General features: G+C 41.6%; 1 protein-coding gene across 1 annotated transcript in view; it reads right to left on the reverse strand.

Annotated features, from left to right (window-relative positions):
* LOC146670912 (carbonic anhydrase-related protein 10-like) overlaps positions 1–12,092 on the reverse strand; it is a 139,229-nt gene that overhangs the window by 16,359 nt on the left and 110,778 nt on the right. Inside the window, exon 7 of the mRNA XM_085403020.1 lies at positions 7,613–7,767. Within this exon, the coding sequence (XP_085259146.1) occupies positions 7,613–7,767 (155 nt within the window). The remainder of the gene's footprint in view (positions 1–7,612; positions 7,768–12,092) is intronic.

The raw sequence follows: 12,092 nt of genomic DNA on the forward strand, positions 1-12,092 counted from the left end.
GAAAAGCCCGAAAGGCTGGCCCAAAAAAACAGGAAACCAAGAATAAAAGGAGGGCAAACTGATGGAGACACAAAATGGCACAAAGCGCTGATTGAACACAGAGATGAATAGATGAACACATCTGCAAAAGCAAACCGCACCAAGGGGGACGAACCAGCACAGGTGTGAAAACACCCTAAGTGTTAGCGTGTCACCTTTTTCTCCTCTCACTGTCGTTCCTTTTCCTGTTTAAGCCAACTTTTCCACAAATCAGCATTCTACCTACGCTAAACATCACTGCCATCAGACTACATGTGGAAAGAAAGGATGCTTCTGTACCCTTGTCAGTTCCAGCAATCCCGCCTCTCTGTGGTTGCCTATGCAGGACAATCAATCCCACATAACACATTAGCCAAATCTCCCATAGGTGTTCACTTTCCTAATCACCCTGGAAAAGACCACATGAAAACAAAGCGATCACACAGAACAGCTTGGATCTGCAGTGAGCCTTCCCTCTCATGAAAAGACTACAGCAAAGGGTTCCCAGCCAAAGTGATTTCTTCAGTGTAGAGCTCAATGGTTCAAATCTTTCTGTTCATGCTTTAATTTTTCACCAGCCTTTTAATGATCAAATTATACATTTAGTGTTTATACTGTTTGTATCATTCCCTTGAATCGTATGTTGTTGATATTTTAATCTGAGGCCTACTATTCAATTCAATTCAATTTAATTCAATGTAATTCAGTCCAATTCAGTTGTATTTATATAGCCCCAAATCACAACAACAGTCGACTCACGGCGCTTTATATTTCAAGGTAGATCCTGCAATAATACATACAGAGAAAACCCAAGAATCATATGACCCTCTATGAGCAAGCACTTTGGCGACAGTGGGAAGGAAAAAATCCCTTTTAACAGGAAGAAACCTTCAGCAGAACCAGGCTCAGGGAGGGGCGGAGCCATCTGCTGCAACCGGTTGTGGTGGGTTGTGGTTGGGAGCTGTTACTAAGGTAACAGTGTTGGCTGTGGCACAAAGGTTATTGTTCATGTACTTTTCCACTTCAGTTGTTATTTAGATTTTTTTTTGCATACTTCTATGATAATTCTGGTAAAGAATTATCAAAAGGATTTCATAATTTCATTCAAGTGGCAGTGCCACTGTCAAAACCACTGGCTTCATCTCTAATTGTTTAAATATGCTATTTGAATGATCAATTATTAGAATTCATATTTTTGCTGATCTCTCTCAACTTTTTACTCAACAAATTTGGACTTGTCACATTGTCTTTCCCTTTGGGGAGCACTCACTTTGTTTTTTCACTGTCATGGCTCACTGGGTCACCTAATTAAACGGAGCCGTCGTTAATACAGCTCATCACTGGACCCACTTCAGTTTGCCTACCAGCCTGGCATTGGAGCGGATGATGCCGTCATTCACCTCCTACATCGTTCCCTCGCTCACCTGGAGACCGCTGGAGCACTGTGAGAATCATGTTCTTTGATTTCTCCAGTGCCTTCAACACCATTCTTCCCTCGGTTCTAAAGGACAAGCTGGTGAACTCTGGAGTGGACCATCACCTCACTACCTGGATCCTGGACTACCTCACCGACCGACCACAGTATGTGAGGACTCAGGGCTGTGTGTCGGACAGGGTCGTCTGCAGTACGGGGGCCCCACAGGGAACGGTTCTGGCTCCGTTCCTCTTCACCATCTACACTGCAGACTTCTCCCACAATTCCACCCAGTGCTTCCTGCAGAAGTTCTCTGATGACTCTGCAATAGTCGGCCTCATCACTGATGGGGACGACAAGGAGTACAGAGGTCTGACCCAAGACTTTGTGGACTGGTGCCAGCTGAACTACCTCCAGATCAACGCCAGTAAAACCAAGGAACTGGTGGTAGACTTCCGCAGGCACAAGCATTCTCCACTGCAACCACTGAACATCCAAGGTATGGACATTGAGGCTGTGGACAGCTACAGGTACCTTGGTGTTCATCTGAACAATAGACTGGACTGCACTCATAACTCAGACGCCCTCTACAGGAAAGGGCAGAGCAGGCTGTACCTGCTGCGGAGACTCAGGTCGTTTGGAGTGGAGGGCCCACTCCTGAAGACCTTCTATGACTCTGTTGTGGCTTCTGCTATCTTTTATGGTGTGGTCTGCTGGGGCGGCAGCATCTCTGCTGGGGACAGGAAGAGACTGAACAGGGTGATCCGAAGGGCCAGCTCTGTTCTAGGATGCCCTCTGGACCCAGTGGAGGTGGTGAGTGACAGGAGAACGGCGGCTAAGCTGTCATCCCTGTTGGACAACATCTCCCACCCCATGCAGCAGACTGTGACAGCACTGAGCAGCTCCTTCAGTGGGAGACTGCGGCACCCACGGTGTGGGACGGAGAGATTTCGCAGGTCTTTCCTCCCCACTGCTGTCAGACTCCATAATAAAGACTTTAACTGATCAAGCACACACATCCATACATATGCAATAACACCAAGTGCAATAATCCTTTCTGTCATCGTTGTATTTTTACTCAGTTGTATATAGTATTTGTATTCTATTTTTATCTTATTGTATATTTATTTTATTTTATTCTACTGTATATAGTATTTTATTTTATTCTATTCTATTCTGTACAGTTGTGTACTGTATTTATTCTTATTGTATTCTAATTTTTGCCTCATAACTTTTGCACTGTCCACTTCCTGCTGTGACAAAACAAATTTCCCACGTGTGGGACTAATAAAGGTTATCTTATCTTATCTTATCTTATCTTATCTTATCTTTCTCTATTGTGTCAAATCAAAACGTCCACTATATTACTAATATGCCTGTTAATCATACAAGAAACACAATCTTCTAGTAGTTGAAGAGCATGAACAATTTTAACAACTGTTCAATAATAAGATTTTGGCTCCTTTAACTCGATGATATTTTTAATACTACCTTAAAATACTTTTTGATACTTACTTTGTATACTTTAAATTTAATTTCACAAATTGGTGTAAAGTAATTAGTTCATTACAGTTTTGCACATACTGATGATTAACAATCTTTGTCCCCAAAGGAGTGGTTGTGTTAAAAAGCCCCCAAACTACAGTTTTGCAGGCAGTGCTAAACTACAAAACAAAATGGTCTCAGAGACACTGGATGGGTTCAGATGAAGACTATTATAACACTGAAACAGGAACAAAGTGTTCTTGGAGGTTTCTGCCGAACATCACATCTTTTTCAACAGCAATCTTCCCCTGTGCTGCCCCTGCACAGACATATCTCTGAGTCCAACCTGCTTGCCTCACACAAGGTTACAAAAATCAGAAGATGCACAATAAGAAAAAAATGACACAACTTCAGCATGTGCCACCAATCGAGGAGTCACTTTTGCCACTTGCCACAATTCACAATGACAATGAACTGAACTGAGTCAGCTTAAAGGAGTCTCCCCAATTACCCCCTGCAGCCTACACTGAAGCTATGGAAAGGAGTAGGTGCTCACGAATGAAAGCCTGTATGTATTACTGAAGACTGTGCAGAACACGTGTCAAACTCGGCATCCATGAGACAAATCCAGCGTTTTGTAAATTTTAATCCAGCCGCATGTCAGTTTTGGTCCGCTTGGTTGTTACAGCAGTGTGCACGGTGACTGCTCAGCTACTCTTAATATGTTTTTAATGATATTTCCTACACCACCACTAAGTTGTCATGTTCAGGCGTGTGAAACATTCGATTTAAGACCCATAGAGATATGTGAAACGAAAAACTTAAAGATTCATTATTATGCTTTACCATCGATGTGTATTTGTTTTTTCCAACCAAATCACTGTCAGTAGTTGTTACAGTGGGGCAAAAAAGTATTTAGTCAGCCACCGATTGTGCAAGTTCCCCCACCTAAAATGATGACAGAGGTCAGTAATTTGCACCAGAGGTACACTTCAACTGTGAGAGACAGAATGTGAAAAAAAAATCCATGAATCCACATGGTAGGATTTGTAAAGAATTTATTCGTAAATCAGGGTGGAAAATAAGTATTTGGTCAATAACAAAAATACAACTCAATACTTTGTAACATAACCTTTGTTGGCAATAACAGAGGTCAAACGTTTACTATAGGTCTTTACCAGGTTTGCACACACAGTAGCTGGTATTTTGGCCCATTCCTCCATGCAGATCTTCTCGAGAGCAGTGATGTTTTGGGGCTGTCGCCGAGCAACACGGACTTTCAACTCCCGCCACAGATTTTCTATGGGGTTGAGGTCTGGAGACTGGCTAGGCCACTCCAGGACTTTCAAATGCTTCTTACGGAGCCACTCCTTTGTTGCCCGGGCGGTGTGCTTTGGATCATTGTCATGTTGGAAGACCCAGCCTCGTTTCATCTTCAAAGTTCTCACTGATGGAAGGAGGTTTTGGCTCAAAATCTCACGATACATGGCCCCATTCATTCTGTCCTTAACACGGATCAGTCGTCCTGTCCCCTTGGCAGAAAAACAGCCCCATAGCATGATGTTTCCACCCCCATGCTTCACAGTAGGTATGGTGTTCTTGGGATGCAACTCAGTATTCTTCTTCCTCCAAACACGACGAGTTGAGTTTATACCAAAAAGTTCTACTTTGGTTTCATCTGACCACATGACATTCTCCCAATCCTCTGCTGTATCATCCATGTGCTCTCTGGCAAACTTCAGACGGGCCTGGACATGCACTGGCTTCAGCAGCGGAACACGTCTGGCACTGCGGGATTTGATTCCCTGCCGTTGTAGTGTGTTACTGATGGTGACCTTTGTTACTTTGGTCCCAGCTCTCTGCAGGTCATTCACCAGGTCCCCCCGTGTGGTTCTGGGATCTTTGCTCACCGTTCTCATGATCATTTTGACCCCACGGGATGAGATCTTGCGTGGAGCCCCAGATCGAGGGAGATTATCAGTGGTCTTGTATGTCTTCCATTTTCTGATGATTGCTCCCACAGTTGATTTTTTCACACCAAGCTGCTTGCCTATTGTAGATTCACTCTTCCCAGTCTGGTGCAGGTCTACAATACTTTTCCTGGTGTCCTTCGAAAGCTCTTTGGTCTTGGCCATGGCGGAGTTTGGAGTCTGACTGTTTGAGGCTGTGGACAGGTGTCTTTTATACAGATGATGGGTTCAAACAGGTGCCATTCATACAGGTAACAAGTGGGGGACAGAAAAGCTTCTTACAGAAGACGTTACAGGTCTGTGAGAGCCAGAGATTTTCCTTGTTTGAGGTGACCAAATACTTATTTTCCACCCTGATTTACGAATAAATTCTTTACAAATCCTACCATGTGGATTCATGGATTTTTTTTTCACATTCTGTCTCTCACAGTTGAAGTGTACCTCTGGTGCAAATTACTGACCTCTGTCATCATTTTAAGTGGGTGAACGTGCACAATCGGTGGCTGACTAAATACTTTTTTGCCCCACTGTATGTTGGGCAGACGAATGAGGTTGTTATACACTGTCTGTATGTGAGAGCCTACTTGTAAAACTGTAATCAGGATGCATTATTAAATGTGTGATTCACATTTTCTACTGTGGGCCTTAATGAAACTGAGCGCGAGAGGCATGATGTGGAAAGATGGATGAGTGGAGAGCGAAGATGGATGGACGGGGGGTAAAAATGCATAAGAGAAAAAAAAGGAGAAGATATTGGAGAGAGGGAAAAGAAAAAGCAAGTGAAAATAAAGATAAAAGACAGAGAGATTAAAAGTGGATGACAGGTAAGTGAGAAGACAAGACAGGTGAATGAGAACAGGGGGAATGCAGTCAGAATAAATGGCACATAGTGTGTGGGATTTCACTGATGCATGCAGGCGCTTGCTGTGCTGGACTGTAATGTGCTGCACTCTGACACAGAGCTTCTTGGTCTACAGATTGCATATTTGATTTGATCTATAGTATAAAGCAACTATTCTGACCAAGCAGAAAAGGTCAAGGTATTTAATTCATATAGTTTGACCCTGTAAATCTGAATCATCATTGATTATGACTCTAAGCTTGCACTGTCATAATATATCATTTTTCATTTGATTTTAATTAATCTCTTGACAAGTCTTGACATTTGTGAGACAAAAAACAACTTGTTTTTGCTTTCCTGATAAACATAGGCTTAGACTTCATAGCTAGGGCTGGTTTCATCACCGATGACCTCACAGGTTAAAGTTACTTTTTGTAATTATTGTATGTAATTAAAAATTTTTACCAAATATTTTTGTTTTGCTGCCCAGCTCTGTAGTATAATGCAAAAAGGAAACAGGTGATCAATAGGTGTTGATGTGAGAGTGTCTCTCTCTATTAGCCCTGTGAGCTATTCACAGTCTGTTCAAGGTGACTATCAATGATCCCACAGTTTACAGCTGGATATAAAGCACTAATCACATAGAGTAATTATATTTGTCCCACAGCATTAATAAAAAGCTAACCAAGAAAACATCTCAGCACTGTCGGTAACAGTTGGCTCCATTTATCAGGGTTCATCACTTTTACCTCACCAGTCTAGCAGAAATGTTGTAACTTGAGTGCCAACACTCTTTCCAGCAGTGAAATGATAGTCCTTTTTTTTCAATTCAATTGAATTCAATTTTATTTATACATCGCCAAATCACAACAGTCGCCTCAAGGTGCTTTATATTGTAAGGTAGATCCTGCAATAATACATACAGAGAAAAACCCAACAATCTGATGACCCCCTATGAGCAAGCACTTTGGCGACAGTGAGAAGGAAAAACTCCCTTTTAACAGGAAGAAACCTCCAGCAGAACCAGGCTCAGGGAGGGGCGGGGCCATCTGCTGCGACCGGTTGGGGTGGGAGAAGGAGGACAGGATAAAGGTATGCTGTGGAAGAGAGACAGAGATTAATTTTTTTACCATTTTCTTTCTCAGCATAGTTTCTTTTTGGGATGTGGTGCTTGTGGTGATACGCGTCACTTTCCAGGGGCCTTAGCCATTATTTGCTTTTATATTAACTAGAATAGCATAGGGCATCCTGGATTCTGCATTGACAAACATCTTGTAGGACAAGTTCATTTTGCAATATATCTCATCCCTGGTTTATCTTGCATTGATGTCTCTGTAACAAAACTGATTTTTTTCTTCTTTTATTATCTGATCAAGAGCAGACGTGGTTGAAAAAGTACTGCTACAGTGAAGCAATGAATAGAAGAATTGGAGTTGTGCAGCTGTTGATTTCATTGCGTACGGACCTTGTGGACATGAAGTCATGGTGTTTTTTTCCGTTACATTGTGTTTACAGCTCTAGTTAGTTTTTGAAGGTTTTACTCTGTTTTTAAACAAAAGGATTTTCAATGACTTGAGGACCTTGTAAAAAAAAACCAGCACAGTTGAATCGAGCTTTTATTTTAGACCATAAGATAAAGAAAGTGGATTTGTTTGTTTTCTGTCGTTTCATTACGTTACTGTTACAACAGCCTGCTTTATCTAAACCACTTAGGGAAAAACAGACGGTTTGAAAATTGCAGGTTATGAAGGTGTAATTTGCAGTTGAGGCATGTTTGTACCCCATGCCAGCAAGAAAATTAGAAATCAAGTTTCTTCCCCGATCAACACAATACAAGTCATTTTTTTCCGCCAGACGCCAGATACCTGTGCTACACTTTCATACCTGCATCTGTGTCACGTAGACTGGCTTGTTGATGAGTATCCACGTGGATGTCTCATAGCAGGGAGGAATGGTGATGGAGCCCTCGTAGGTGATATAACGTGTGGTGTCGGGGTAGAGGTCAGCTATGTTCAGACCCATCAATAAGAAGGCATCGTCTAGAGAAAAGAGAAAAATGGCAGGGGGAGCCCGTTAGGCTGTGTGTGCAAGTTCGCTTATGTTCTAACCTATTAACAGAGACACCAGTCAAATGAAAAACAGAAAAATGTGCGTCTTTTAGTGCATTCATCACATTATCACAGTTAAATTAGAACTTTAAAAATACAAGTGCTGACGAGATGCATCTTTACATTTTAATATAAAGACTCATGCTTTTCCAGTTGCATATGTCTATACCAAAACTCCACTATTTTGAATGTGCAAGTGCTCTGAGTACCCAGGTGGTGTATTCATAGCACTCAAAATGCTAAGTGCACACTTGTGTTGGCCATGTAATAGAAAGAGAAGGACCAACAAACAACTTCACCCGGCAGAAGGAGGCTATATGTCAACCTAACATCTGCACATTTTTAGCAGGTATTGTTGGTACAAATAATGTGCTGAGGCATATTTTATGCACGTTAAATTATCAGCTTCACTGTGTGCTCAGAGGCACTATAACTCACAAATCTCATATTATATAATAGCAAGTATGATAATCATGGTCCAACATTGCAAACCTAAGTATGCGGTACTACATGAAAGTGAATCAGCAGAAGTATCCATACTCAGACTCCTGGTGTAACGTTGGAATAAAGTAAGGGTTAGGGTTGGGTAAGAAATGGTTAGGGTAACTCCTCACTACATCATTAAACCCTCACTGAATTTATTAGACACAATAAATAAAGTGTTGACTGGCAAACATGGCCTACAATTGGAGGGTTGCCGCATGGCCGACACTTTTTGGGCAGTTCCTCCTACAGCCGGCCAATCTCCAGCAACTGTGTGGTGCTATCATGTCAATATGGATCATACGTTTGAGGGATATTTCCAGCAACGCAATGAACCACATAAAAGGGAATCAAACCCAGCATTGGCAAGATCTAACTAATAAAGAAGCTGGTGAGTGTAAGTCCGTGTAAAACCTTTCTGAAGTGACTGATCCACGATTTCTCTGCTTGCATAGGGTTATTTCAGGACCATTATTAGGTTTTAAAAGAAGTAAAGCAATTGCTGGTCTTTTCTTTCTGAGTTACCTTCAAAGGTTTGTTTTAAAGTATTAGGGTTAGGGTTAAATGAGAATAAGGTTTGGTTTAGGTTATGGACTTTGATGTTAATAGCCAGGGTGGGTAAAAAGCTCAGGAATGCCTTTATCAAAGGTTAGGATCGTGGTGTGAATGTACAGCTCAGATCTATCACATGGCCAGATTACCATGCAACTTCTAAATTTTGGAATAGCCTTTCTAAGACCATCAGATTGGCTGAATCGATACTCATACTGTTTCCTTTTCCTTCATTTGCTCAGTTTTTGGGGAGGTCTATGACACCATGTCTGCATCCTGAGACATGTACATGTTTGTTTTTGTCCAAATAACAAAGCGCTTAGTAACTGTGCTTTTTATGAAGTGCTATTCAAATATAGTTGCTGTTCTTATTATCAGTTACATTAGTCACATCTAATTTAAGAACTCACTGCTGGTTCCCACAGGTAGTCCTCAACATTAACTTGAATTGGATCTTGGTTTAGATTAGTATAACCTAAGTTTACGGAGAATAAGGATAAGCATATGGATGTCTTGTGGTTAGTCTGTGTGGTTGTTATGTAGCTCTGCTATGTTTAGCCTCATTAACAGGAAGAGAGTTCATCAGAGGACTGTACATCTTCACAGCAGAGGCTGGAAAGCAGATTGTGGGCAATATAGCACTGATTCATATGTAATTAATGAAGCTTTCTTTCTGAAGACAGATTTAACTATCAGGGAGCATTGTTATGTAAAACAAGATGTAGACTGATTTTGTAGTGTCAGAATGAACTGTTGTGTAGCAGCTTTAGAGGTTCAAGACAGACTCCTAAGTCCGTCGTGGTGTATTCAGACCAAACAGTAGTGAAGCTTTGCTTCATGTTACTTTCATGAATATAATTAGTGAACTGTTTCCAGACCGTTTCACTTTCACCCAGGACAATGAAAGAACAATTACCTTTACTTACTCCGACCAATAGCTGGAATAAAGAATGGAGTAAGAGGCTAAACTGAAGTTGAAGCATTTTCAAAATGTACCTCTAGAGTGCAGTGAAAAAGTATTCGCCTTCATCACTTTTTGTATATTTACTTAAATGTTTCAGATCACTGTAATGTAAAATGTAAGTATTAGACAAAGATAAATACAAAATGCAGTATTTAAATGTTTATTACATTTATTCAGAGAAAGAAGTCCAAACCTACCACCTGTTAAATCATTCACAAACTGTGAATACCGTACTTTCTGGACAATAGAGCGCACCTGTATATAAGCCGCATCCGCTCTATTTTTAAAAAATTTAAAAAAAAAAGATATACAAGCCGCACCCAGCTATAAGCCGCAGATATCTATGATGAAAAAATAGATATTTACTGCATGTACAGAACAATCTTGTAGTGCAAATGTACAAGTATGTACCTGAACAGATTCTTTCCGAACAATGCCTTTTAACACGGCAGCAACTTTGCTGATTAAAACGTAACAGAACCAAGAGAAAATAACCGCTATTTATTTACCTCCATTTTTCCTGTATTTGAAACCACATGTCACTTTAATCATCTTCGCTGAAACCCATGAAGTCGTCTTCTTCAGTGTCGGAGTTGAACAGGCTCAGAAGCGCTTCATCACATCTGTCTCCATCAGTCTCGCTCTCCGTGTCACTGTCATCCTCCGGTGAAGTTGGCTCTGAAGGTGCGCCGCTCTCTTCGCGCAGCAGTCCAGCCTTTCGGAACCCATTGGTGATGGTGGATTCTTTCACAGCACTCCACGCTGTTAGGATCCACTGACAGACATCAGAAAAGGATGCTTTTCGCATGCGGCCAGTTTTTGTGAATGACTTTTCACCGCTTGTCATCCAAGTCTCCCACTCAACCCGTAGTGCAGCTTTAAATGCCCGATTTACACTGATGTCAAGTGGCTGCAAAAACTTTGTTGTACCTCCAGGAATCACAGCTGGAATGGAGTTTGTTTTCTTGATCGCTGCTTTCACAGAATCTGTGATGTGGGCCCTCATGCTATCCAAAACAAGCAGTGCTTTTTTCCGGTGAAAAAATCCTCCCGGGCGCTTCCCATAGCACTCCGTTAACCATTCCTTCATTAGACCTTCTATCATCCACCCTTTGGTGTTAACTTTGACCACTATGCCTTTCGGGAGTTGTTCTTTCGGCATAGTTATGCGCTTAAAAATCACCATTGGTGGAAGTTTTTGTCCGGATGCCGTGCATGCCAGAACGCAGGTGAAGTGCGTCCTCTCATGGCCTGTTGTTTTCAACAACACGGATGATGCACCTGTCTTGTTAACGGTCCTGGTCAGAGGCAGATCAAATGTTAAAGGTACTTCATCCATATTGATTATGTTGTCTGGTCCGATGGAGTTTTCTTGTATCTTTTTTTCAACGAATTTGTGGAAGTTTTCAACTTTTTCCTGATAGTCAGGGGGGAGTTGCTGACAGAGAGTGGTCCGTGCCCTGACGGACAGGTTTTTACGTTTCATAAATCTGAAACACCATGACGGCCCACCTTTGAAATCTTTAATATTCATTTCGCGGGCGATTGTTTTGGCTTTCAGTCGGATCTGTACAGTGGATACACCTCGGCCACCTGCTCTCAGTGTGTTCACCCATTCCTCCAGGACATTTTCAAGTTCAGGCCACCTGCTTTTATGTCCTCTGAAAGCTTTTCTCGACTTTTGGCATTGCATGAGCTCTTCCCGCTGCCGCCTCCAACGTCTCACCATAGACTCATTGACGCTAAGCTTGCGTGCAGCAGCGCGGTTTCCCTCCTGGATAGCAAGATCGATGGCCTTCAACTTAAAACTTGCATCATACGAACTTCTTCGTGTGGTTTCCATGATGAAGGGGCGAGGATTTGAAAATAATTAGTTGGTAATTTGTTGTGCGTGTTCTATCTGCTAAAGAAAAAGTAGTGTATTCTTCTTTGCATTGATTTTTCATCTATCTTGTTTTTTATTCTAATTCTGGTTAGAGTCCCCCTAGTGGTGGAAGAAAAATCCACAGAATAGCCGCACCTTTGTATAAGCCTCATGGCTCAAAACCTAGGGAAAAAGTAGCGGCTTATGGTCCAGAAAGTACGGTAACCTCTTTTTTTTGGAAAACTAAGTTCAAATTCAATAGCCACAGCCAAGAGTTATTGTCAAAAGACCTGATGAATCAAGAAATCACTTACACTGAATTTGTCTATCAAAGTGAAGAAAGTTAAAAGACTAAAAAGTAAAACATATTATGCCACAATCTAAAGAAACTGC

Source organism: Rhamphochromis longiceps, linkage group LG4 (assembly GCF_057381845.1).
Source record: "Rhamphochromis longiceps isolate RC_006_pf linkage group LG4, R_longiceps_female_GT1.1, whole genome shotgun sequence".
Lineage (NCBI taxonomy): Eukaryota > Metazoa > Chordata > Actinopteri > Cichliformes > Cichlidae > Rhamphochromis > Rhamphochromis longiceps.